Consider the following 27,961-nt stretch of genomic DNA (forward strand, 5'->3'; position numbering starts at 1 on the left):
TTATGCTCACAGAGGCTGTTTTTATGAGATCAAAAATACGGTAGCTGTCATATTGTAAAATTGTATTAAAAATTAAAATAACTATTTTAATACATTTTAAAATGTCATTTATTACAGGCTTCAGTGTCACATAATCCTTCATACATAATTTTAATGATTTGGTGCTCAATAAACATTTTTTATTTATTTAAATATTAAAAACATTTTTGTGGAAACCATTATGCAGGTGCTGGTCATATAATTAGAATATCATCAAAAAGTTGATTTATTTCACTAATTCCATTAAAAGTGGAACTTGTATATTATATTCATTCATTATGCACAGACTGATATATTTCAAATGTTTTTCTTTTAATTTTGATGATTATAACTGGAAACTAAGGAAAATCACAAATTCAGTATCTCAGAAAATTAGAATATTGTTAAAAGGTTGAATATTGAAAAAGCCTGGTGCCACACTCTAATCAGCTAATTAACTCAAAACACCTGCAAAGGCCTTTAAATGGTCTCTTAGTCTAGTTCTGTAGGCTACACTATCATGGGGAAGACTGCTGACGTGACAGTTGTCCAAAAGACGACCATTGACACCTTGCACAAGGAGGGCAAGACACAAAAGGTCATTGCAAAAGAGGCTGGCTGTTCACAAAGCTCTGTGTCCAAGCACATTAATAGAGAGGCGAAGGGACGGAAAAGATGTGATAGAAAAAAGTGTGCAAGCAATAGGGATAACCGCACCCTGGAGAGGATTATGAAACAAAACCCATTCAAAAATGTGGGGGAGATTCACAGAGTGGACTGCAGCTGGAGTCAGTGCTTCAAGAACCACTACGCACAGACGTATGCAAGACATGGGTTTCAGCTGTCGCAGTCCTTGTGTCAAGCCACTCTTGAATAACTGACCATGTCAGAAGCGTATCACCTGGGCTAAAGACAAAAAGGACTGCTGAGTGGTTCTCTGATGAAAGTAAATTTAGCATTTCCAAAGTCTGGAGGAAGAGAGGAGAGACACACAATACATGTTGCTTGAGGTCCAGTATAAAGTTTCCACAGTCAGTGATGGTTTGGGGTGCCATGTCATCTGCTGGTGATGGTCCACTGTGTTTTCTGAGGTCCAAGGTCAATGCAGCCGTATACCAGGAAGTTTTAGAGCACTTCATGTTTCCTGCTGCTGACCAACTTTATGAAGTTGCAATTTCTTTTTCCAACAGGACTTGGCACCTGCACACAGTGCCAAAGCAACCAGTACCTGGTTTAAGGACCATGGTATCCCTGTTCTTAATTGGCCAGCAAACTCGCCTGACCTTAACCCCATAGACAATCTATGGGTTATTGTGAAGAGGAAGATAAGACATGCCAGACCCAATAATGCAGAAGAGCTGAAGGCCACTATCAGAGCAACCTGGGCTCTCATAACACCTGAGCAGTGCCACAGACTGATCGACTGCATGCCACCCCGCATTACTGCAGTAATTCAGGCAAAAGGAGCCCCAAATAAGTATTGAGTGCTGTACATGGTCATACTTTTCATGTTCATACTTTTCAGTTGGCCAAGATTTCTAAAAATCCTTTATTTGTATTGGTCTTAAGTAATATTCTAATTTTCAGAGATGCTGAATTTGGGATTTTCCTTAGTTGTCAGTTATAATCATCAAAATTAAAAGAAATAAACATTTGAAATATCAGCCTGTGTGTAATGAATGAATATAATATAAATATATAATTTCGCTTTTTGAATGGAATTAGTGAAATAAATCAACTTTTTGATGATATTCTAATTATATGACCAGCACCTGTACACTACCATTCAAAAGTTTGGGGAAAGTAAAGAAAAAAAAATACTTTTATTCAGCAAGGATGCATTATCAAAAGTAACAGAAAATACATTTATAATGTAACAAAAGATGTATTTATTTCAAATAAATGCAATTCTTTTTAACTTTTTATTTAAAGAATCCTGAAAATGAATCATGGTTTTCACCAAAATATTAAGCAACAAATAAACTTTCAATGTTCCAACACTGATAATGACCATAATAAGAACCATTATTATTAATTGAGCACCAAAACAGCATATTAGAGTGATTTCTGAAGAATCATGTGACACTGAAGACTGGAGACTATTATAAAACATATTCAAATATAAAACAATGGTTTTAGATTGTAATAATTTCACAGTATATTACTGTTTTAACTGTTTGTAACTAAAACAGTTTGTTTGATCAAATAAATGCATCCTTTGTGAGTATGAGACTTCTTTCAAAAACGTAAAAAAATCTTAATTATTCCAAATGTTTGGCTTGTTTATAAGCGGTAATGCTTCACCATTCCCAGTGGTTAGCTGCACATCTATCATGCTACTATCATGATGGCTTGGGTGCGAACAGGATCAGGTTACTCTCCAAGGGTGTCCTAAAGGTCCCTAGTAGTTCCGCAGGAGCCAGGTAGGTGCAGATATGCCTAACTGGCTGAAATAAGCCCACCACCAGGGCTTCTCAGTTCTCTCCTCCCCATTCTCTCCCAGCTCCCGCTGGCTGTACTGCTCAAACTGATTAAATGGGTCAAAGCGCTCATAATTGTCCAGCTCAGGGATGTTAAAGTAGTCAAGAGAGGGGTCTTGTGGGACCCTCTTCAGCACAAAGTCCACTCTGCCCACCTGCGTGTTCCTTGGTAGGTTAATGCGCTTAGATACTTTAGAGAAGCCAGTGGCAGCTGCTGTCACAATGTGGACACCTGGATTCAACAATCTCCAGTAATCACCATCCTCAGCTGTAAAGAGAGACAGAGGCTGTCAATACTCATTTACATCGGCATTATTCATTTCAGGTCAATGCAAAGGAACACAAGAAGTTTGTAAAAGTGTTGAAGGTTGCATTATGATTTTACTATAAATTGTTACCTGTAGTGATGTCATGCCGCATCCCCCTAACAGTTATTGTAGCTCCTTTAATGCCATTTCCATGTTCATCCTTCACAATTCCCCTTATACCTCTATGGACCTGCAAGTAACAGCTCAGAGTGATGCAGTTCTTATTACCTCATCTGTTATAGATGTTATCATCTGTTGTACCCTTTCTCTCAAATATAGAAAGAAAGTACCAGTGTAGTTAGAAGAGATCAGGGACATGACTATTGGGGTCTATAGCCCCATAGAATGTTTTTCTAAGTGTTCCAGGTCTAGTTCTTTATTTAATAAATACACTGCAACAATTAAGAAGAAATTTAAATAATTGAAACAATTAATACAAAAAATGACATTAAAACAGTCATCCTCTCTTATGAGATTGGATTAGTCCAGTCTGTTGCTTGTTTGGCTATCACCAACTGGATAGTCCTTCAACAAATAAGACCACAAGAGGCGTGATCAACGGGCAACGACTCATCGTTTCTCTATCTGTCATCGTGTTAAACCCGCCAATAGCGTGCCAGGTGGATAAGCCGGTCTGTGATTGGTTCCCGCAAAAGCGTAACAGAAGCAGTAAAAAAAAAAGTACAAGTTTCCAGATTGAGTTGTCGGGCAAAATCAAAAAGCCTGCAAATCCGGCTGGGTTTACCCAGTCTAGTGTGTTGCTGCATTCAGGGGCAATGTTCATTTATGTTCTTGATATCGCGGAGGCATTGAATGCATAATTGAGAGGATCAAACTGTTAGAAATCCCAGAACATGCGGCAGGTGATCAACATATGGAAGCCTGTAAGGTTTATAGGGGTACTTCAGCGCTATGAAGATGAATCTGTATTTAAACTGGGTCATTAATGTAGTAGAAATGTGAAATTATTTTTGAATTTAGTGCCTAGACTGAGAAAAGACAGAAAATGTATTTTTGTTTCATGGGGATGAAAGACTACAATTTCCACAATGCTTCGCTGCCCTGTGAGGCCATTCCCAAAGCCACTGCTACTGGATTACTGTGACTGAGTTCAGAAAGTACAATTAAATACTGAACGTGTCTGTTCAATATAACGATCGAGTCGCCGCGTGAGTCTCACAGCACTAACTCAGATTAGAAGTCAGATTACATTTAACGTCATACCTAAATGAGCTGATGAGCCCTCGTGATGAGAGCTGAGGAAATCACGTCCACATTCGTGGCAAACATTCACAACGCGATTTCAGTCTGGCGTGTTTCAGTTCATGCATTTGGAAGCTTAACTTTCATAGAAATTAATTAACACATTTACATTGCTCAGCATCCGTTTAAATGAATGCCTGTAGCTGCCAGCTGAGCTGTAAGTGTGATCTCCCATTCCCCATGCGTGAGTTGAAAACATGTGGAAATGGCTCCCTCTGCTGGCTGTAGTCTTTAGCTTCTGGGCAAACATTCCAAAGATGACGCAAATATCGTCAATTTGCGTCACGAGAGGAATTTTTCCAGAAATAAAATACATAAATCTCTTGTCTCAGGGGGATATAAGAGGGGGGAGATCATTTGAATATACTCCAGGGTTTCTACTGATTCAAAGCCATATGCTAATTGCTGAAGTAACCCTTTAAACTTCTCATTCTCACTTAAGTGATTCCCACTGCAAGCTCGCAAATCTGTGGCAGTTGTGAAAGTAAACAGTTTTCCGTTTATTTTGCCCCTTTAGTGTTTAAAAAAACAACATGCATTTTGCAGAAGAACATTGTTTTGGTTGTGCTTCGGCTCTGCGTGACTGTGCGCATGAATACACAGGTAAATATCAGCTTCACGGTCTAGATTCTTCACTGGGAACCGAAAGTAACTCACTCCCGCTAAACGTTTACCCTTTGAATTCTTGTTAGGTGCACTCACGCCATGGCGTATTTAACCTATAGTAACTACAAGATTTACAGTAAAAAGCGGTCATATCCTCATATAATTCGTAATTATAACTTGTAAGCTAGACTTTTTCCGACTTGTACCATGTGAATGCTGTACCACTTTCCCGCTGAAGATTAATTTAGGCTGCCATAGAAACCCCTGATAGTCGTGCCATAGAAGTGCATAATTCCCAATCGAGGACTGAACTGCTCAGAGTTAAACGTCTTGTGTTCTCATCTCAAAATTACACTAATTACGACATAAACGCAGCATAGCCATAGCAGACTGGTGGGAATGGCTTTGGACAGCAACATGCCTAGTGCAGTATGGTATGTTTTCCAACCTATTTGGTAAAAGGGAAGGCAACAAGTGTCATTCTGTTTTCTCTAGTCAGGTAGATTTAAAAAATACTTTTAGCCCATTTAATTGAAAGTTAATTAAGCCGGAGATGAAGTACCCGTTTAAGAGATATAACAAGTTAAGATGACAAGGATCTCAAACTGACTAGCTGAAGATGTTACCATAGCTATATCCATTACAAGACACAGTACTTCCTTAAAAATAAATGTCAGCACAATGTTACAACAACCATGCAATGACCCTTTACAATATAATACATTATAATGCACTCTGTTAGAGGGCAGTTTATTTGTTAAATTAAATACCTTACCCACCTGTTACGTAATTAAAAACACCATCTCCACAATGCTTTTACAACATTATAAATCTCTCTATTCTCGCCCAAAATATCTCCAATATATATATCTCCAAAAATTCAAGCCCATGTTGATTCTGGTTTTATAACGAGCTCAGTCGCATTCTCTTTTTACAGACTCTCCTCTTTAGGATTTTTTTTTAAAATGGGGGATTCCCCGGAGGTTGGAGATTTAGCTGCTCTGTATCAAACCTTCTCGCTTGTTGTGACAACTTATGCCCCTCCCACAGCAAACATGGTTCAAAGTAGCTGAAGCAACCTTTCTCTACGGATATGACAAGACACTCAAGGGTGAGTGATGCACGTAATTTCCCACTAAAACAATATTGTCAGGAAGGGATGATGTATCAACTAATTTAAATTTGTAAAAAAAAAACTTTTTATTACATAGTGTACCTTTAAATATACAAACAAGGCATTACTTTAATTAATTTCAAGAACAGAAGAAATTAGAGAAAATGAAACCAGGGTGTGGCAAGGGGGGCGTGGTTCAGCGAGGTCTGCAGCGGGAGAGAGAGCCGCGGGACGAGCGGTAAGTGAGTGGGTTGGAAGCAGATTAATAACACCTGTCTCTCGTTCCAGTAATGAGCGCGGAGAGGGGATAAAACCTCGGTGGAACCGGAGACAGGAGAGAGAGAGTCGGACTGTTGGTGCGAGAACCCCGAGACTGAGTTGACCCGGAAGCCGGAAGTGCCGCGAACCGGAAGTTATTGTTGCTTATGAGTTTGACTGAAAACACACGAGGAAGTGTGTTCTTGACATTGATAAAGAGAAATAAAGAATACGCATCAACAGTCCAGCCGACCCCTGCGTCCTCTTCCTTCCTTACTATATCGAACTTGCTACACTGGTGCCGAAACCCGGGAAGGAAGTAGGACAGCGCCGCCGCCATGCAAACGCCCTCCGCCTCGCCGTTTGCGGACATCATCACCGCTCTCGCGGCCCTCCATCAGGAACAACATCAGTCCATGCTGGACCTGCGGGCAGACCAGGAGCGCCGCTTCGAGGCCATTGTCCGCGGCCAGCAAGAGGACCGCGAGAGGTTTCGGAGCTGGATCGACCGGGAGGGTCGCACCGAAGCCGCCGGGCTGATCAGCGCACCGGTCCACGTGCCCCTGCATAAGATGGGGCCACAGGATGATCCTGAGGCTTTTATAGACCTTTTTCAGAAGGCCGCGGAGGCCTGCGGGTGGCCCCGGGCACAGTGGCCGGTGCGCCTCATACCACTGCTTACAGGAGAAGCCCAGGCGGCCGCCCAACAACTGCCGGTGGCGAACCTCCTGGAGTATGAAGACCTCAAGAGGGCCATCATCCAGCGGGTCGGCCGGACCCCAGAACAACATCGCCAGAGATTCCGCTCGCTGGAGTGGGGCGAGGCCGGCCGACCCTTCGCGATGGCCCAACAGCTCCGGGACTCGTGCCGCAAATGGCTACTGGCCGGTGGAAGCGACGTGGACCACATCGTCGATCTGGTGGTACTGGAGCAGATTATCGCTCGGCTACCCCAGAAGACCGCCGAGTGGGTCCAGTGCCACCGGCCCACGTCGCTGACGACGGCCATCAATCTGGCGGAGGACCACCTGGTGGCGTGCCCGGGGGTCGGCGAGCCCCTATTAACCTCTCCCTCTCCCCCCTCTGTCTCTCCCTCTCGCCCTGTCCCTCTCCCCAGGTCCCGTCCTCCAGGCCCTCCTCGCGTTCCCCCCAGAGGCCGGGGTGGGATGGGCCCAGGACCGTCCGGGAGTTCGCGGGCTCCGCCCAGGGGGGCGGGGCCGCTGGGGGCGGGTGGCGACAATGGCTCCGGTTTCACACCCTCCCCGCGCTCATTTTCCAACCCACTCCCCGCCGCAGGGGTGGCGGGTAAGCCTGGGCTGGCCTGCTGGCAGTGCGGTGATCCGGATCATTTTGTGGACCGATGTCCGAGGATGGACATCGGGACAATGATCCGGATCCCGGACGTCCAGCGGACCACCCCCGATCAAGCAGGAGAGTACCAAATTCCTGTAAGTATCAAGGGGGGTACATATCAGGCCTTGGTGGATTCAGGATGTAACCAAACCTCGATCCATCAAAGTCTGATGCAGCCTGGGGCATTGGATACAAGCCGCATGGTTAAGGTGCGGTGTGTGCACGGGGATGTGGTGGAATATCCGGTTGTCCCAGTCACGATACAGTTTAGGGGGAAAAAGCATAGTGTTGAGGTGGCGGTTAGTCCCCACCTCCGGCATCCGCTAATTCTGGGGACGAATTGGCCCGCCTTTCCGGCGTTATTGGGGTCGTTATGCGCGGATGCCGCTTGGGAGAACAAGGCTAGGAACGGGGCGGCGCGAGTGCAGGTTGGCGAGACTGATACGGGACCCTTGGGAACAGCTTCAGAGGAACCGAGCGGGGTCGAGAGACTGATTCTCTCGGACCGCGATGACTTCCCTCTGGAGCAGTCTCAAGATGGGACCCTAAAACATGCATTTCAGCAGGTCCGCTCTATCGACGGTCAGTCTCTCCAACCCGCATTGCCCGTCACGTATCCTTATTTTGCCATAATTAAGGATCGGTTGTATCGAGTGACCCAAGACACTCAGACAAAAGTGGATACAACCCAGTTATTAGTACCAAAGAGCCGCCGGGAAATGCTTTTCCAGGCGGCTCACTCGAACCCGATGGCGGGCCACCTGGGGCAGGCGGCCACACTGAATCGCTTAATGACCCGATTTTTTTGGCCAGGCATTCATGACAATGTGCGCAGGTGGTGCGCGTCTTGCCCTGAATGTCAGTTGCTGAATCCACTGGCCGCCCCAAAAGCGCCATTGCGCCCCCTTCCATTAATGCAGGTCCCCTTCGAGAGAATTGCGATGGACCTCATCGGGCCATTAGAGCGATCCGCACGCGGACATCGTTTTGCGTTAGTCATCGTGGACTACGCAACACGATATCCGGAGGCAGTGGCTCTCCGCAACATCTCCGCGAAGAGTGTTGCGGACGCACTGTTTCGTCTGATCTCCCGAGTGGGGATTCCGAAAGAAATCCTCACTGATCAAGGCACGGCGTTTATGTCATGCACGTTGAGCGAACTCTACGGATTATTGGGCATTAAATCCATCCGAACAAGCGTCTATCACCCACAAACGGACGGCTTGGTCGAACGGTTTAATCGCACTCTTAAATCCATGATCCGTAAGTTCGTACAGGAAGACGCCAAAAATTGGGACCGGTGGTTAGAACCCCTCTTATTTGCCGTGCGGGAGGTTCCACAAGCCTCCACGGGGTTTTCCCCCTTCGAGCTTCTCTACGGACGACAGCCACGGGGGGTGCTGGACGTCCTACGAGAAACTTGGGAGGAGGGACCTTCTTTGGCCAAAAACGAAATTCAGTACGTCCTGGACTTGCGAACAAAACTCCACACCTTGGGGCGGCTATCTAGGGAGAATTTGTTGCAAGCCCAGGACCGCCAGAGCCGGTCATATAACAGGGGTACGAAACTACGCAAATTCACACCGGGAGAGAAAGTGCTCGTATTACTCCCTACATCGAGCTCTAAATTAATGTCAAAGTGGCAGGGGCCGTTTGAGGTCGCACGACAGGTGGGAGATCTCGATTATGAAGTGATACGATCCGATAGGAACGGGGCACGTCAAATTTACCACCTCAATCTCCTGAAGAAATGGAATGAGGTGGAATCAGTGTTGTTGGCGACGGTGATCGGGGGAGAGGATGATCTCGGGCCAGAGGCGAGCATCAAAGCACAATCAGTCGCGCTGGCCCCTGAGGGAGATCACCTCTCACCGTCCCAACTCACTGATTTATCAAAACTACAGGCGGAGTTCGCCGACGTGTTCTCGCCCCTACCGGGACGTACCAATTTAATTCAGCACCATATCGAGACCGAGCCGGGCGTGGTAGTTCGCAGCCGGCCGTATCGCTTGCCTGAACACAAGAAAAAAGTAGTTCAGGAAGAATTAGGGGCAATGCTCGATATGGGAGTAATAGAGGAGTCCAACAGTGACTGGGCGAGCCCGATCGTTTTGGTCCCTAAGACCGACGGCTCGGTCAGGTTCTGTGTGGACTACCGCAAGGTGAATGCAGTGTCGAAATTCGACGCGTATCCAATGCCGCGGGTTGACGAGTTGCTTGATCGGCTGGGCACGGCTCGATTTTATTCGACATTGGACTTAACGAAGGGCTATTGGCAGATCCCCTTGTCTCCATTGTCCAAAGAAAAGACAGCTTTCACCACGCCGTTTGGATTACACCAATTCGTCACGCTTCCCTTCGGGTTGTTCGGGGCGCCCGCTACCTTTCAGCACCTCATGGACAGGATTTTGCGTCCCCATGCCGCATATGCTGCTGCCTATCTGGATGATATCGTGATTTACAGTCACGATTGGCAGCGGCATATGCAGCATGTCCGGGCGGTCTTGAGGTCGCTGAGGGGAGCGGGGCTCACGGCCAACCCGAAGAAGTGTGCGATTGGGCGGGTGGAAGTAAGGTATCTGGGCTTCCACTTGGGTCATGGACAGGTGCGTCCCCAAATTGATAAGACCGCCGCAATTGCAACCTGTCCGAGACCCAAGACCAAAAAGGAGGTAAGGCAGTTCTTGGGGCTGGCGGGATATTATAGACGGTTTATACCAAATTATTCGGACCTCACCAGCCCTTTGACTGACCTTACTAGAAAGGGGCTACCAGATACGGTCCAATGGACGGAGCCGTGCCAGCAGGCCTTCACCCTAGTTAAGGCTGCTCTATGTGGCGGGCCGCTTTTACACTCCCCTGACTTTTCTCTCCCTTTTCTGTTGCAGACTGACGCGTCGGACAGGGGGCTGGGCGCAGTCCTGGCCCAGGAGGTGGAGGGGGGAGAGCGGCCGGTGCTGTACATTAGCCGCAAGCTCTCAAAGAGAGAGGCTAAGTACAGCACCATCGAAAAGGAGTGCCTTGCCATCAGGTGGGCCGTTCTCACCCTCCGCTACTACCTTCTGGGGCGGGAGTTCACCCTCTGTTCGGACCACGCTCCTCTCCAATGGCTCCACCGCATGAAGGATACCAACGCGCGGATCACCCGTTGGTATCTAGCTCTTCAGCCTTTTAAGTTCCAGGTGGTCCACAGGCCGGGTGCTCAGATGGCTGTGGCCGACTTCCTCTCCAGAAATGGGGGGGGGGGGGGGGGGGGGGGGGGGCTGCAGGCCGGACGGCTCCCCGGCCTGAGTCGGGCGGTGGGGGTATGTGGCAAGGGGGGCGTGGTTCAGCGAGGTCTGCAGCGGGAGAGAGAGCCGCGGACGAGCGGTAAGTGAGTGGGTTGGAAGCAGATTAATAACACCTGTCTCTCGTTCCAGTAATGAGCGCGGAGAGGGGATAAAACCTCGGTGGAACCGGAGACAGGAGAGAGAGAGTCGGACTGTTGGTGCGAGAACCCCGAGACTGAGTTGACCCGGAAGCCGGAAGTGCCGCGAACCGGAAGTTATTGTTGCTTATGAGTTTGACTGAAAACACACGAGGAAGTGTGTTCTTGACATTGATAAAGAGAAATAAAGAATACGCATCAACAGTCCAGCCGACCCCTGCGTCCTCTTCCTTCCTTACTATATCGAACTTGCTACACAGGGATATATTTAGCATGTGAGGAAATTAAAAAACATAGAATCACTTTTATACTTGCAATATATGCTTAACTCATTGACCCAACAGAAGAGTGAACTCACAGACTCCATGAAGCTGAGCAGTGCCTCCTTATTCCTGAGCCACTCTGGGTAGAGCTCCACCTCAGAGGGGAATTTATCACAGCCCAACTCCACTGTGATCTCATAACAGTTACTATGCAGGTAGTTAAAATCTGACATCCCTGATACAATAACACATAGACAGACATGAGAAATAGAAAGTGGCATTTGTGGACAACATTGGATACATGAAAAATGGCAAAATAACCTTATAAAGTGTTTATGGGAATGTCTCACAAACTGTACAGCCAGATGGAGATTTTACATGAAATATTGTGCCTTGCGAAAGTATTCTGCCCCCTTGAACTTTGCGACCGTTTTCCACATTTCAGACTTCAAACATAAAGATATAAAACTGTAATTTTTTGTGAAGAATCAACAACAAGTGGGACACAATCATAAAGTGGAATGAAATTTATTGATTATTTCAAACTTTTTTAACAAATCAAAAACTGAAAAATTGGGCTACAAAATTTACTTTACTTTCAGTGCAGCAAATTCTCTCCAGAAGTTCAGTGAGGATCTCTGAATGATCCAATGTTGACCTAAGTGACTAATGATGATAAATAGAATCCACCTGTGTGTAATCAAGTCTCCGTATAAATTTACCTGCACTATGATAGTCTCAGAGGTCAGTTTAAAGCGCAGAGAGCATCATGAAGAACAAGGTACACACCAGGCAGGTCCAGAGATACTGTTGTGAAGAAGTTTAAAGCCGGATTTGTATACAAAAAGATTTCCCAAGCTTTAAACATCCCAAGGAGCACTGTGCAAGCGATAATATTGAAACGGAAGGAGTATCAGACCACTGCAAATCTACCAAGACCTGGCCGTCCCTCTAAAACTTCAGCTCATACAAGGAGAAGACTGATCAGAGATGCAGCCAAGAGGCCCATGATCACTCTGGATGAACTGCAGAGATCTACAGCTGAGGTGGGAGACTCTGTCCATAGAACAACAATCAGTCGTATACTGCACAAATCTGGCCTTTATGGAAGAGTGGCAAGAAGAAAGCCATTTCTTAAATATATCCATAAAAAGTGTTGTTTAAAGTTTGCCACAAGCCACCTGGGAGACACACCAAACATGTGGAAGAAGGTGCTCTGGTCAGATGAAACCAAAATTGAACTTTTTGGCAACAATGCAAAACGTTATGTTTGGCGTAAAAGCAACACAGCTCATCACCCTGAACACACCATCCCAACTGTCAAACATGGTGGTGGCAGCATCATGGTTTGGGCCTGCTTTTCTTCAGCAGGGACAGGGAAGATGGTTAAAATTGATGGGAAGATGGATGGAGCCAAATACAGGACCATTCTGGAAATACAGGACCATTCTGGACTCCAACCTGATGGAGTCTGCAAAAGACCTGAGACTGGGACGGAGATTTGTCTTCCAAAAGACAATGATCCAAAATATAAAGCAAAATCTACAATGGAATGGTTAAAAAATAAACATATCCAGGTGTTCAAATGGCCAAGTCAAAGTCCAGACCTGAATCCAATCGAGAATCTGTGGAAAGAACTGAAAACTGCTGTTCACAAACGCTCTCCATCCAACCTCACTGAGCTCGAGCTGTTCTGCAAGGAGGAATGGGCAAACATTTCAGTCTCTCGATGTGCAAAACCGATAGAGACATACCCCAAGCAACTTACAGCTGTAATTGCAGCAAATTGTGGCGCTACAAAGTATTAACTTAAGGGGGCCGAATAATTTTTCAGTTTTTGATTTGTTAAAAAAGTTTAAAATATCCAATACATTTCGTTCCACTTCATGATTGTTGGTTCTTCACAAAAAATTACAGTTTCATATCATTATGTTTGAAGCCTGAAATGTGGCAAAAGGTTGCAAAGTTCAAGGAGGCCGAATGTATTTTCAATGGCATATAATAAACTTACGAGAATTCTTTATTACTTGAAAGGAGTAAATATACATTAATGAGCACATATATTTTTGAAAGAACTAAGTGTTTTTAGCTAAGAGTAAACTAAAAAAGTTACACAGTATAGCTTTAAGGAAAGCGTTTACCTCCAGCAAAGCTATACCACTGTGCTCCATTGATTATCCCTCCTTTATTGCCAAATGAGGCTCCACATCTCTCTGTGTCATTGTTGGACATAGTGGCATGGGCATCTGCATATGTCCTAGCCAACTGCCTAAAGACCTACACACAGGAAATGACTTTGTTATACAAAATAAGTAAGTGCAGGAGCTTCGCCTGCAACAGTTGGAGGACAATACATTTACTCACTTGTTCATCTGGTGTGGGTGAGTACATCCTTTCTTCTTCAGGATGTCTAGAGAAGTCAAAAGGGTATGAGATGACCAGTTCTCCTCCATGCAGACTGGCAGATATAACAAAAGGATAGGATCGTATCCACTTCATTACAGCATAGGTCTCTGGTGCAACTACCTAAAAGTAAACAAATTTGCATAAGATGTCCAAAGGTTCCTCCATGCTCTCCTCTAAATCATATTCAAGTAGTCTTACTATATTGAATCACTATATTGAACATTATAATAATACAGTACATTCAAATGAATGTATGTAGGGATTGCCGAATACATATACAAAGGATATTCAGTGTATTTTTGTTAAACAACTGTATATTTGATAGAGATGGCTATGCATTCTCTACCTTATTTAACCAGTAGGATTCAGGGATGGGGATGTGGTGATTACGGAAATGTCTGAAGCGACGTCGATTGTAGAAGATGGAGGTGAGGTCAGGGAAATTGCGGTTCAGATCGAGATTCTGTGCATTGGCCCGACCACTGGTCCATCCGTTGTACTCATGACCCTAAATGTTACAAATCCCACCAAAAAAAATAAAACATCTAAAATCATGTGCAAATTTTAAACAGGGTTTCAAAGAAAGTCACTACATATGTAAAAACATTTGTAGGGCTCTTTTTCAATTCACATGTAAGACATTTGCTACACATCAAGCTAAATTACTAATTAAGGACTTCAACAATTTATCACATTGGATGGATCAGAAAGCCAAAATGAAAGTAAGACATTAAGAAAGAGGGGAAATGTTAAAGACAACATCAGAACCAGGCAAAGATATGTCTGTTAGTGTTAAATGAGTAGACCAACACGGTTTTTTCCTCTTATTTAAGATTACATTAATCGTCCTACAATTGGCTTCCAACAAAACTAGTTATATTCTTAAACATCACCCGTGGTGATCAGTAAAGAGATTATGAGAAGATTTAGATGAATATACTATTAGTTTAACAAGCTATTGTTAAAATACTGCCGTGTTATATGACAAAGAAAATGCGGGCAATGGTCTATTAGAGTGGTTAGTCAAGGCCTCCCTCTACCAGTTGTCCTTTTTAGTTCACAGCTGAATCACTGGACAAATTTGACCTTTTTTAATGTTTGTTTTGCTGTTTTCATGTCCCGGACAGTAATAAACTGCCAACATTGAAACACAATTATTCCACAATAACATGGACTTCCTCCGAGGCCTGACCTGTTCTGGAGGACACTCTCTGGTGCAGGGAGCTTGGTATGGTCAGTCAGCCGACAAACAGACAGGCAGACAGACTCAGACAACAAAATATTTACTTCCTGGTAGATGTTTTCGGGGTCGTTCCTATCGGCTACCTCAGAAGCAGCAATCTCATAGCCGTCGGGATTCATGGAGGGTAGGATATGGATGCGTGTGGTGTTGATGAGTGTCTGAATTCGCTCATTGCCCAGCAAATACTCAGAGCACAGATACTGAGCCAGGTATATCAGCAGCTGTCGGCCGAGAACCTCGTTTCCATGCATGTTCCCAATTAATTTTATCTCTGGCTCCACTAGAGGATGGTGAAAAGACAAATGGGAACAGGAATTTAATCAAAGCTGAATTCAGAATAGTATACTAGAATAGTAACCTATTCTTAATATTTTATAGGGCAGAAATGGGTAGGAGATTTAACAGGGGATGAATAGGTTTTTTTCTTCTTTTAATATATTTTAAAATGTGATTTATTACAGTGATGGCAAAGTTGAATTTGTAGCCATTATTCCAGTCTTCAGTGTCAAATGATCCTTCAGAAATGATCAAGAAGCATTTCTTATTAGTATCAGTGTTGAAGCAGCAGTGGTGACTGGTGGGTTTTAAAAAAAAGAGGAGGCACACTAAAAAATATATTATTATTATTATTATTATTATTAATACTATTTTTTTGCTTGACTGCTTTAAAAATAGATTTTCTGGTCACTATTAGATGGAAAATGACGCATATACAGCAACACAGTATAAATATAATTTCACTCACCTAGCCTAACACTGATAAAAAGAGCATGTTCAGCCATTTAGTGAAGTAAAAATAGTTTCTGCTAAATTAATATCACATAACTTATGTCTCTCTATGATGATTGGTTAATATACTTAATTTAAACAACTTTTTCCCCCAATTTTTTACCAGCTAGTTCCCCCGGCTATGGCTTTTGCATCCGCTGTCATAAAAATTGGGTCCTCCCTTGAAATCGGGTCTTCCAAAACTGTCAATTAATGGTTGTAAAATATATACAAATTATATTGCTTTAAAATATGCATTGTTTACTATATAATGTGTACGAAAACACATAAGTGCATAAAAAAATTTAACTTAATTTATTACACTTGAATAACCTTAAATGAATAAATAATCATAATAATAGCTATTTAAGTGAATGATTAAACATTAAGTTGGACATTTAACACTTAATTTAACTCATAATTACATTAAGGATGAATATATGTAGGGTAAGTGTAAATGTGTGTATAAAATAAGCTATCAATTTGTCACTACACCGCCTCCCGTTCTCTATCCCCTCAAATTTAGCAAAAGGCGTTTTGTGGCGTTACAGTGGTGAAATTACAAACAAATTCTGAGACATAAATTGAATAACTGGGAATTTTATTAACAATAAATTGTCCTTTCTCCAATTTTCACCTCAAAATTTTGGGGTTTATAGGCTGTGCCTCCATTCGCTGCCCTTATGAGCCACCACTATGAAACAGTTGTACTGCTTAATATTCTTTTGAGAATATTTAAAAGAACTGCATTTCTGTCATGACAACTCTTGAAATGTCTGGCATGATAATGGATATGACGATAATATGTTTGGTCTTGGCCGAATAGATCTGTTATGCTGATTATTGCTGCAAGTATGGAAGCTTGTTTCTGCCAAAGAATGGAAGAAGAAAAAAATGTAATGGCAACTTTTTATTTCGCGATTCTGATTTAGGATTTTTTAAGAATTCAGAATTGCTTAAAATAAAGTCGTAATTGCAAGTTATAAAGTAAGAATTGCGGGATATAAAGTCAGAATTGCGCGCTATAAAGCAATTGTGGGTTTATATCTCCCATATAAAGAGACTTTTTTCCTCACAATTGCAAGTTTATATGTCCCAATTCTGACTTTATAACACCCAATTGTGAGATGAAAAAGTATTATCTTTTCAAATGTTTTATTCTGTGGTGGAAACAAGCTTCCATAAGTACAGGACTTGCTACTGCCAAAACATGTATGGCACGCTGCTGTGAGCAAGACATGCTGCTGCTACTCTACAATATAGCATACATAAATTACCCATCGCAGTAGCAGATGTGTGGATGTGGACTAGTAGCAGATGATGTGATTACAACCAGATTGAGTTAAGGACCTATCAGCCTGGGCCATCTAGATTTACATGACAGAACTTTGTATTTCTCTGAAATAGAAATCTTTTGTAACATTACAAATGTCTTTACTGGCACAGATGCAGTTTTTAATGCATCCTTGCTGAATAAAAGTATTAATTTCTTTGATTAAAAAATAACCTTACTGACCCCAAAATGTTAAACTGCATACTCACATAGGTCATGTTGTCCAGGGTTATTAGAAAATTCAATAACTAGTAAGTTTTTTCCTTCCACACTGCGTCCAATGCTGTACGTATGTGCGATATGGGGGCATTTCACTGCTGTCTTCTTCAGGATGCTGAACATCTGAGAGTTGGAGTGGTAAGTGAATTGAAGGATAGTGGAAAGACCACCATCAGATATGTTGGCAAAGGCCACTTCCTGCTTTTCTGAGGAGAGAAAGTATATATTTTTCTTAATACATATACATCTTTATTAATACTTTTTACTTTAATCACTCCACAACTCTTACCTCTTAGCGCTGACAATGGGTCATAACAACCCTCCTCCCTGCCAACAAAGAATCGGTCACAGTCCAGGAAGTAAGGCCATGCCATTTGGATGGCCTCAAAGGCATGTTTGCAGCTTTGTTTCACCATTTCACACGTGCTACGGCACGGCTTCATAAGTCTGCCATCTTGACAACGTGGAGCCAACACTGAGCAGCCCAAAAGACGGATGTCTGGAGAACACTCTCCCTTCAGCAGCCCGTGGATCACGCTCAAGAGAAGGTACTCCGCACCCATCTCTAATTCCTGCCGTGTACGATGACCAACAATGTTGGGGAATGTGGTGTGGCTGTAAGGCACATCCTGACAGTAACCAAGCACCATCTCTAGGCACTGCGCTAGAGACAGGACATAAAGGATTTTCATTTAGAATCAGTTTGAGACTGGTGGAGAATGAAGAATGTGTCACAGGCAGTGTAGCACCATGTTTAATTTAATATGGAAACTAAAGAGTTTTTCTCACTCCAAGTTCTTGGAATGGAACATTTTGTGGAATGTCATCTGCAGTGGAATGTTTTTAATACTAGATTTTGAAGAGAGAGCTTAGTGAATCAGATTTATGGAATATTTTAAAGTTTTGAGAAAGAAATGCTTGGCTCCTTCGCTTTTTCAGCTTATTAGTGGCAGTTTTGAAAAATAAATACCAGTCACAATGACAGTATGTGACACAGACATTACTGCCTGTTTAATATACCAGATTAACTATTTGTCATTTTAAAGAATATTATAGATTGCACCTTATAAACTATCTCAAACCTCTTACTAAATAACCCTAAGGTCTTTAAATCCATATCACGTCTTTCCCTTTCTTCAGTGATGTAGACAAGTCCCATCTTGCAGTGGTGTTTGGTATTCAGAGTACCTTTTCCCCCAATACCTTACAGGCTAGAGCTGTGGAAAACTACAAATTTGTACCCTCCATTTTAGAAAACTAGGCAACATTCATAGCAATTGTGTAATACATATAATAGGTACCATTGCAGTAAACTGACTCACCATGCACAACGGAATAAAATGAATACTTACGCCTCTCTTCTGCAGGTGTTCTGCATCTTCCTAAAAAAACAATTAATCATAAAGGATGTTACTGCTGAACTCAGTGCAAAGCCTAGTCTCTGAAGGCTAGATGGCAGTAGAGTACACAGTGGAAAGAAATCTTTCTGCACAAAAGTTGCACAATGTCAAAAACGCATTTGTAAATGCACAAAGTTATTTGACATTTGAACATTTATACTGCTAGTCAAATTTTTGTACACACCCTCTCATTCTTTTATTACTATTTACACAATTTAAATTAATAGTACAGTTAAACTTACATTTTATTATGCATATGTTAAGCTAAGATAGATAGATAGATAGATAGATAGATAGATAGATAGATAGATAGATAGATAGATAGATAGATAGATAGATAGATAGATAGATAGATAGATAGATAGATAGATAGATAGATAGATAGATAGATAGATAGATAGATAGGCTACTTTAAAAAAATATATATATTAAAAATGTAAGATAATGGGAAACAAATTCAAAAGAGCGTACAGATGTATGAATATAGTGTAGTTATATTGTAAACTTTTCCAGTTTCCCCTCACATTAAAATTGCAGCTAACTGTAGCCTACTAAAATTGGTGCAACGCTGAATGAATGTATAGGTTACCTATTGCTGCTGCTTCCGGGGAACATCGTTGTGGGACAGTCAAGCATGTCGCCAGTGCGCTTAAAACAATTAAAAACGTGAACATTTTGTTATCCATAGACTGAATGATGTGGCAGTAGCTACGACGTACAAAGTTGATCATCTTCCGAAAAGTCCCGCTACCCCCATCGCTTAAGGGAGAGCCTGCACGAGCACCGCTGCCAAATGATCAAATTACAACAAAAAAATAAAAGCTTCTCCCGCGGTAGGCGGCCTCTCTTCTGTGTCTGGGACCCACTGTAATTACAGTTCTTTCAGAAAGCCTGACTTCACATGTACCCTTTTTGTGGTATAGACTTTCAAAACCAATTCCGGGTTTCTTTTTTTTCCCATTCCATTTTCGACTAATGTCGAAACCTCCGTGTGTGTATTTACTTGCCTGGACGGAATTCAGAAAGGCAGGCGCGTGTCCGCCTTGCTCTATTAAACTACTCTTCATTGTTTTAGACTAAAATCTCAGTTTATAAATAAAGTAACTCAAGACATGCACAAAGCCATATATCGTATGAGTTAAAAAAATAATTATAATAAAAGAATAGAAAAAAAATAAACACCTTTATATTTTATTATATATCACTTTATATCACTATAGCTGATGAGGAGCCTTTGGAAGTTAAGACTGTATTTTTGTGTAGCCTACATTACAAGGACCATGAAAGTTATATATTTTGTTTTAAACTGCTCATATTTCCTTGCTTGTTGTGTTAGTATCATATAATAGGTCAAAGGACACAAGGGTCAAAGGGTGCCCAATCTATACTATACAACTGCACATTTCTTTATCTTGAAATTCCAAACATACACTGTAAAAACTAGATAAAATAATGATGAATTCCATGTATTTTAAAAAATGTATTTGTATACAGTAATTTGTGTGCAATAACTGCATTGAAAGCTTAGCATTTCAGTGTGTTATGATTGTTTTAAAATGTACATTTTTCATGTGACTGTCAACTGTGGGCTACTACTGAAAAAAAATCATTACTGGTGTGAATCTTGAGACAAAACAATAACACTGGCCTATTTTAGGATATGTCAATGATAGTAGCTATCAGTTAAAACAGCTCAATAATGCATTTTAGTCTGGGCCTTGTGTGTTAAACCAGCAAAAGACAGACAAATAGCAGTTGCAACCAGAGTGATGATGGCAGTTTGATAAGGAAACAACTGAATTGAGAATATTGAATCAAACAGAAACAAATTTTCACCTTTCAAGACAACACGGGAGTGATTTTAGGACACATTTTAATATTCTTGTGGCCCTGCCACAGACTGCACATCAGAATAAGGCTCTGAATATTTAAATACATGAGAGATTTAAGTTCGTATTCATGCTATTTAATTTAATATGAGGTAATATGTGTTGAGAGATGTCAAGAAGAAAAAAAGTTTATCCATATATATATATATATATATATATATATATATATATATATATATATATACTAGGCAACTAATATCTATACAATTCTTGCTATTCCTACTATATTATTTCAGAATGTACATTATAATCCACATTATAGGTCTATGTTGTGAATAAAGAGTCATGTCACAGATGAGTGTGCAAATGGTCTGAATTCAATAAAAGATAATCCAGTGACTGTCCAACTTTGTGGCCTGCCAAGGTTTCAACAGACTTAGAAAATATACAGTATAAGCCATTATTTCCGAAATTATAGGCAGTTTGTTTTGGCATTTTGTTTGTTTTGACTAACCAGAGCCCACTGCTGAGCAAGTATTTCTGAAGGTGTCAGTTGTCTTTTTCACCTGCTCTAGTGACAGTTATCCTTCAGCGTGTTAACCCTTTGTGAGTAGCATTCGTTTTCCTTGTCTGACCAGACAGTGTGTCTGTGACCAGACAGTGTGTATAAGTTCCGTCCCAAAATCCTGTTGAACACTCCAAAAAGGGCCTTCTTATATTGTTGCCGTAAGAGGGAGTAGACAAAAGGGTCAGAGGCAGCTTTGCTGTACACCAAGCACTTACTCATGATCCCCCAATAACGGTCGATTTTTACTGAAGGAGTCAGTTCAGTTAATCTAGGAGAAAAGAAGGGTGTATATTAGGCTATTATAGAAACATTCAATATGGCACTGTATTGAGAAAATCGACATATGCTCATGCTGGAATCAAATTACAATAAATGAGTGCTCTTAGTAGGCCTATTTTCTAGTCTGCAGTGTGTTAGGATTATTACAGAGGTTGATTTAATAATCATATTACATATAGGGCCCACATGCAAACTGTGTTTTCTTTGTAAATGTTTGATATTGTAGCAAGACATTAAGATAAACAGAAGTTGACCTTTTTTTTTTTTAAATAACCAAGTCTAAAAATATGGAGTAAAAAATGTTGACAACTAGCCCCGGTCTCACCTTACCGCTCATTGACAACTACTGACATTGAAGCAATAGGCTTATCTGTTCCTGTATATTATTGCAAAAGTATGTGCACTTTTTTTTTTTTTTTTTTTTGATAATGATTATTTTATGAGCTCCTACTAAAATATATAAAGCAATACCGTGTTATGACATAGGGGGCGAAGCACAGGACGAACGACCCGATGAATATGCAGATTTTCTTGGTGGCCCTCTGTCTCCTTTTCTTCTGCTCCAGTAAGCACCGTTGTTTCACACTAAGAAGTTCAAAGAATACGTCAAGAACACACATGCTTAAAATAAGTAAATTATTCTATGTAACAGTAACTTGCTATAGCTATGTAGCCTACCTTGGGTGAATGTCGACAAGTAGCATAAGCGTCTGCACCGTTATAACGTCTATCCTCTTACAATGGAAGCGAGCCACTTGTAGTACTTTCAGGTAGGTAAAGCACAGGATGAAAAGCGAGAGGGCGAAAGTACACGCGTGGAAAACTGTGGTGAACACCACGAAGTGACCACGGCTCCCATCATCGACTCTCAGGTGCACGGTGCATGACGCGTACGCGGGACTATAGTCGACCCACGACAGCAGGACAGCAGTAAGCGCGAATGCGAGCGAGTGAAGCCAGGCATAGCTGACCATCAGCGCGGCATTCTTGAGTCTCATTTTGCTGGAATAAGTCAAAGGAAAAACCACGGCTATCCAGCGGTCTATGCTGAGAGCTGCCATGCTCAACATCGTGTTGGTAGTCAGAAACGTATCCATAAAGCTCAACGTATAACAAAAGTGGTCGCCAAACGGCTTTTGACGTTTTACGACCCCAAGCAGTGTAGAAGGCATGTTGAGAACGGTAATGAGGATGTTGCAGAATGAGAGGTTCATGATGAAGATCCCTGGCACCTGTGCACGAACTTGTGCGCTGCAGGTGAAACATACTAACACTAGCAAGTTCGCCACGAGTGACACAACTACAATTACAACGATGAGTGACTCCAGAAATATTTCCATTAAGTTCATGTCTCTTTCTAGATTCAATAAAGGCTGATTTGTTGCGGGGTTTTGCCCGTGATCTCCCCATGGGTCCTCGGTGGCTCATCTTTGCCGCTTTCCATTCTGCTTTGGTAAAAACGAACGGTCACTGTCGGTGAGTGCTGTCCAGTGTGCTGATGTAATCTCTGAGTGACTTCATTACCATCACGTCCTTTAATTTAGCTCAAGCCTGTCGTCCACATTGACTGAGTTAAAATAATAATATATGTATGATTTTATATCACACGTTCGAAGGTTAATTGGGAGCGCGCAGCCGGAGCGCGTGCTCATGCACGTTAGAATTATTCTTCTCTGAGCGCTCCGGCTCACGTGCAGCCAGTTTATTACATGTGACGTTTGCTTGATAAACACGCGGTTTGGCCAGCGGGAAAGATGGATCAGATACACGTTTTTAGCCTAAGGAATTGCAAAATTCTGTTAAAAAAATAAAACAATTCATGTTAAATATCTTTTGAGGTCTGTATTGTAACATAAATAAATATATATTATATTAAGCGGACCACACTGTACTGTGGAGCTTACAGAGACTTTCACCATCAGCTCTGTTTTCTGTTCAGAAGAGCTTTTTATATGATAATTGTTTGTATTATTCTATATTTTTACTTTTTTTGTTGTTGTTGTTATTTTTCCCTTTTTCATTGTTGCACTTTGAGATTCTTTGGAACGAAAACTGTTATAAATAAAATATATTCTATATATCATATATATAATATATTCTATTATATTTATAATATATAATATAATATATATATATATATTATATATTCTATTATATTTATATTGTAATATATATATATATATATATATATATATATATATATATATATATATATATATATGCGTAGCCTTTGTTACTAAATGTTACGATAAAGACTTTTTAATATTTGATAAATCCTAGGTACACAACATTTTCTGTTTTGTTCTGCATTTCTGTCTTTCTTGGGAGAACAAAATGTTAAAATGTTAAAAACCCAGTGAATAGACCCATTCAAACAACCCAATTTCTGGGTTTGTCCATTTTCAACCCAACTTGGGTTGTTTTTAACACAATGCATGGGCTCTTTTTCCTTCTTTTGAGTTTTTTCTACTTTAAACATATATATATATATATATATATATATATATATATATATATATATATATATATATATATATATATATATATATATATATATATATATATATATATATATTCATATATTCTTCTTCTTTGTGGTGTGATGTGTGTCCTATGTTGTTTACTGTTTTATGCTTTTGTGTATTAAAAAATAAAAAATATTAATATTTAAACACTAAGGACAATTTATGAAACATGCCTGTAATTGTAGTTTGAGGCAGCTGATCGGTACAGACCCCCTCAAGGCACAATACGTAAGATTTTGGATTCAAATATCCAAACATCACTAGAACAATGTTATATTTTGTGCTGACTTATGTGCTTATGATTTTAATTTTTAACTAGAATGTTTAAATCCAGAGAAATAAGCAATTTTAACCATGCAGGACACGGACCATGTCTTGTGTCGCCTATCAATGACATCATATGCGTTACCCACAATTTTTAATTTCGTAGAAACCATGGAAACACCTAAGACGCTTTATATGTGTTTTTATTGGACAGGTGAGCAACTGTTTGAATACATTCATCGACAAATAACTAATTGTTATATAGCTCGAAATTAGTCTTATTGTTTAAATCTTGTTTTGATTTACCCCGAGTACCATTTTACCATGCCTATAATTTTGATCTAATGTTAGCTTACTGCGGTGTGCAACAAGTGTCTCATAGCCGCCGAGCGAACACACAGAGAAGCATTATAACATAACTTTCAAAACACTCAAATAATGTATCTAATAACCTATGATAAAAAAGCACTGTGTACGCAGGGGTCCAGAAAAAGTGGAAGCGGTAATCTGCGGCATAATAAAAGCTCCGTAAAAATCCATGTATCATCAAACTATGCCTTTGTTTTGAATAAGCAACCTCTAGCGACGAAAAATTACATATTGTGGCTTTAATGATTTTCTTTTTGGTTTGATGATCAAAAAAAGTATTGATTTAATACTGAAAGAAAACCAATACCTGAACTCCAAATCACATAAACAAAATACTGGCATGACTGCAGATGGCTCTAAATACTGTACATCCAATGCTAATCTGAATCATACTTCATTTTCCCTCCTAGTTTGGTTAAATTATCTGTATTACATAAGATAAACTCAACCTTTGTCTATTATGTTTTATTTAAGAGGAGAGTCCTCTGCATGTAGAGCTCGGTGGTGATGACGATGAGCATGGAGTTCAGGTCAAATAAAGACTGTGTATACCTACAACACTGTTCATCGCTTCATTTACAAACTGGCTTTGGTAACACACCATGGTGTCATCATACTGTATAGCATTATATTAAATTGTGTAGGGAAACAGGATGCAAATGAAAATGTCTCTGCTGTGATTCAATTTGCAGATAAACAACAACGACAACAAAAATGAAATTTTACATAATAGAGTCTCTGACAGCACTTCAACAGTTTAATGTCACATATTGAGATAATAAATGATCACATCAGTTAGCCATTAGCTCTGATTATGGTCATTTTAGATGTGTTGCCAGAAAACCTCTTTAGAGTGCTAGGAAGTGTCCTGTGGTAAAAAAAGGAAAGGAAAGGAAACCTCTTTGTGTCCACATGTTCAGACCCTGGAAGGATGTTACGCAAGAAAGTGCTGATGACAAATCCACTTAAGATGTCAACAGTCAGGGTGCAACTCTTTCTTTCCTTCCCTCTCTCACTCTCTTCATACTATATACTGGATATACATACCATACAATATAGTTTGAAGAGAGAAGTCTCTCTCTCTCTCTCTCTCTCTCTCTCTCTCTCTCTCTCTCTCTCTCTCTCTCTCTCTCTCTCTCTCTCTCTCTCTCTCTCTCTCTCTCTCTCTCTCTCTCTCTCTCTCTCTCTCAGAGAAGTCAGGATTGTATGCTGCTCTATACGTTACTGTACTGACATCCACATGGACACCTCTAGCCATTTTTTGTCCCACATAAAGTAGGCTACAGCTAGATATTTCTTAAACACACACATTTGATTTTCTATCATGGTGGGCAATTTACATCTACTACTGTTTTTATACCGAGATAATGGCGTATTCTATTCCCTACATCTCATAAGATTTTTAAAAAAAAAAATTTGCATATACATTAAAAAGGGTTAGTTCACCCCAAAATTCTGTCATTAATTACTCCCCCTCACGACACCCGTAAGACCTCCGTTCATCTTCAGACACAAATGAAGATATTTTTGTTGAAATCCGATGGCTCAGAAAAGCCTTCAATGACACCAACGTCATTTCCCCTCTCAAGACCCATAAAAGGCACTAAAGACGTTGTTACAAAGTCCATCTCACTACAGTGGCTCTACAATAATTTTATGAAGCGACTTTATGAGCGAAATGAATCAGTGTATCGAATCATGATTTGGATCGTCAAAGTCACGTGATTGCAGCCGTTTGGCGGTTTGACACGCAATCCGAATCATGAATCAATACGCTGATTCATTACGCTCTGAAGCTTCAGGAAGCAGTGTTTTGAAATCGGCCATCACTATATAAGCCGTTATTTAGTTGTTTTTTGCGTATAAAAAAAATTCTCGTCGCTTGTAGTTAGATGGGTTTTGAAACGGTGCATTTAGTACCTTTTATAGGTCTTGAGAGAGGAAATTACATTGTGGCCAATTAATGACAGAATTTTCCTTTTTGGGTGAACTAACCCTTTAAGAAATATAATGTTTAATGAAGAGTTTTGGTGAATGGTGGTTGGTGGTTGGTCCCCACAATGGTGAATTATGACACTGGACCACAAAACCAGTCATAAAGGTACTTTTTTAATTTTTATTGAGATTTATACATCATCTGAAAGCTGTTTGTTTTTTTTTTTTTGTTTTTTTTTTTTTATTGATGCATGGTTTTGTTAGGATAGGACAATATTTGTTCATATTTTACATTGTTCGAAAATCTGGAATAATCTGAGGGTGCAAACTAATCCTGAATATTGAGAAAATTCCTTTAAAGTTGTTCAAATTAAGTCCTTAGCAATGCATATTATTACTAATAATGCATTTTTGATCAATTTACGGTATACTGTAAAAAATGATTTAGAAAAAAAGTTACCTGGTTGCCTTTTTTGAGTAAATTGAAATTAAAATTTTGAGCTAATACAATGAACATTTTTTGAGATTCGACAACCTTTATTAAAATATTATTAAAAGATTTTGTAAGCATATTGGATAATTGTGTGTTTTATTTCTGATGACGCAGTGAAACATGCCAAATAGTGCTATTTTCATGATTTATCACATTTTTTAATGTGGTTCAGATACAATAATATTTTGAGTTTCTATTTATTAAACAAATTTCCTTCATTGTATCAACTCAAATTGTTAATCTCAATAAACTCTTTTAAGGCAACCAGGTTACTTACTTTTTTAAGTTAAACCAATAAAAACCAACACATTTTTTCTACAGTGTAGGAAATTTAGGCGCATGATCTTTACTTAATATCCCAATCATTTTTTGACATAAAAGAAAAATCTATCATTTTGACCCATACAATGTAATGTTGGCTGTTGCCACAATATACAACTTATGATTGGTTTAGTGGTCCATGAAGGACTGGAAACTGAGATGTATGTATTGGTGCTTTTGAGTTTCACAAAAATGTAGGTAAAGGAGGTAATGTAGGTAAAAAAAAAAATTCAATGAGCACATGTTGCGACTTCAGGATAGACTTTCCTTGTGGGATAGATTAGAAAATTAGAAGACACACACACCGATTTGTCATATATTGTGTCAACAACAGTAACAAACCAACATTTGACCCAATCCAGGATCACATCTGCCGCTATATTTAGGTCTTTATCAAATTAAGCATACAGTGTCATATAATCAACCGACTGTTTGCAGAGCTAATCTAACCAAAGTAAACTGTCACTTCCAGTATTACACACCATATTTATCAAAGGAATGATAAAGGCACAGTGATTATTAACAATTTCATTAGTAAAAACAAGTAATGTAATAGACATGGAAACACATATATACGAGAAGAACAGGAGTAGAAGGGGAAGAGAAGACTGGTGGTTCTGCTATTGCTCCAGTTATATTAATATGATAAGACAGGTTGACCATCCACTGCCTTCAGCTTCCCTGCCGCGTGCGCGCGCGCACACACACACACACACACAGCAGGCTGGCTAACATTTGAAATAGATCAAAACCTTTCCATCCCCTTAGATGTAAAATAATGCTTTCAGTTAAGATCAACTTCTGCAGACATGTTTATTTTTTCCAAGACAAAATGACATTGTGTATAGTGGACTAGTTCAGTAATTCTGTAAATGGCTGTAGTGTATATATAATGAAATGGACATTGTGCAAACAGTGT

General features: G+C 40.5%; 2 protein-coding genes across 3 annotated transcripts; both read right to left on the bottom strand.

Annotated features, from left to right (window-relative positions):
• Nucleotides 1–1,800: 1,800 nt before the first annotated feature.
• Nucleotides 1,801–19,402, bottom strand: cpz (carboxypeptidase Z). Of its 2 annotated transcripts, none has more exons than XM_067441252.1 (11): nt 19,049–19,402; nt 18,412–18,441; nt 17,349–17,723; nt 17,050–17,265; nt 14,784–15,019; nt 13,843–14,004; nt 13,455–13,616; nt 13,232–13,367; nt 11,186–11,325; nt 2,897–2,996; nt 1,801–2,766 (listed from the first exon to the last, which is right to left on the bottom strand). In XM_067441252.1, exons 1-11 carry the CDS (start codon nt 19,188–19,190, stop codon nt 2,420–2,422), a joined length of 2,046 nt encoding a protein of 681 aa, XP_067297353.1. In that variant the 5' UTR covers nt 19,191–19,402; the 3' UTR covers nt 1,801–2,419. The 2 variants fall into 2 exon arrangements, with proteins under 2 accessions (XP_067297353.1, XP_067297354.1); XM_067441253.1 differs by having other exon boundaries at nt 14,823–15,019; nt 19,049–19,401.
• A 1,144-nt stretch (nt 19,403–20,546) lies between these two features.
• On the bottom strand, nt 20,547–22,792 carry gpr78a (G protein-coupled receptor 78a). The gene is made up of 3 exons (XM_067442670.1): nt 21,814–22,792; nt 21,607–21,720; nt 20,547–21,124 (listed from the first exon to the last, which is right to left on the bottom strand). Exons 1-3 carry the CDS (start codon nt 22,482–22,484, stop codon nt 20,860–20,862), a joined length of 1,050 nt encoding a protein of 349 aa, XP_067298771.1. The 5' UTR covers nt 22,485–22,792; the 3' UTR covers nt 20,547–20,859.
• Nucleotides 22,793–27,961: the final 5,169 nt, after the last annotated feature.

This window comes from Pseudorasbora parva, chromosome 4 (assembly GCF_024679245.1).
Source record: "Pseudorasbora parva isolate DD20220531a chromosome 4, ASM2467924v1, whole genome shotgun sequence".
NCBI lineage: Eukaryota > Metazoa > Chordata > Actinopteri > Cypriniformes > Gobionidae > Pseudorasbora > Pseudorasbora parva.

Coding starts and splice junctions, on each gene's coding strand:
- cpz (XM_067441252.1), bottom strand. CDS start 19,190: ATGATCAACTTTGTACGTCGTAGCTACTGCCACATCATTCAGTCTATG. Junction 14,005..14,783: donor CCGAAAACATCTACCAGGAA/GTAAATATTTTG, acceptor TGTAACATTTAG/GGTCATGAGTACAACGGATG. Junction 2,767..2,896: donor GCGGCATGACATCACTACAG/GTAACAATTTAT, acceptor CTCTCTTTACAG/CTGAGGATGGTGATTACTGG.
- gpr78a (XM_067442670.1), bottom strand. CDS start 22,484: ATGAACTTAATGGAAATATTTCTGGAGTCACTCATCGTTGTAATTGTA. Junction 21,721..21,813: donor CTTGTCGACATTCACCCAAG/GTAGGCTACATA, acceptor TGAACTTCTTAG/TGTGAAACAACGGTGCTTAC. Junction 21,125..21,606: donor GCCCCCTATGTCATAACACG/GTATTGCTTTAT, acceptor CTTTTCTCCTAG/ATTAACTGAACTGACTCCTT.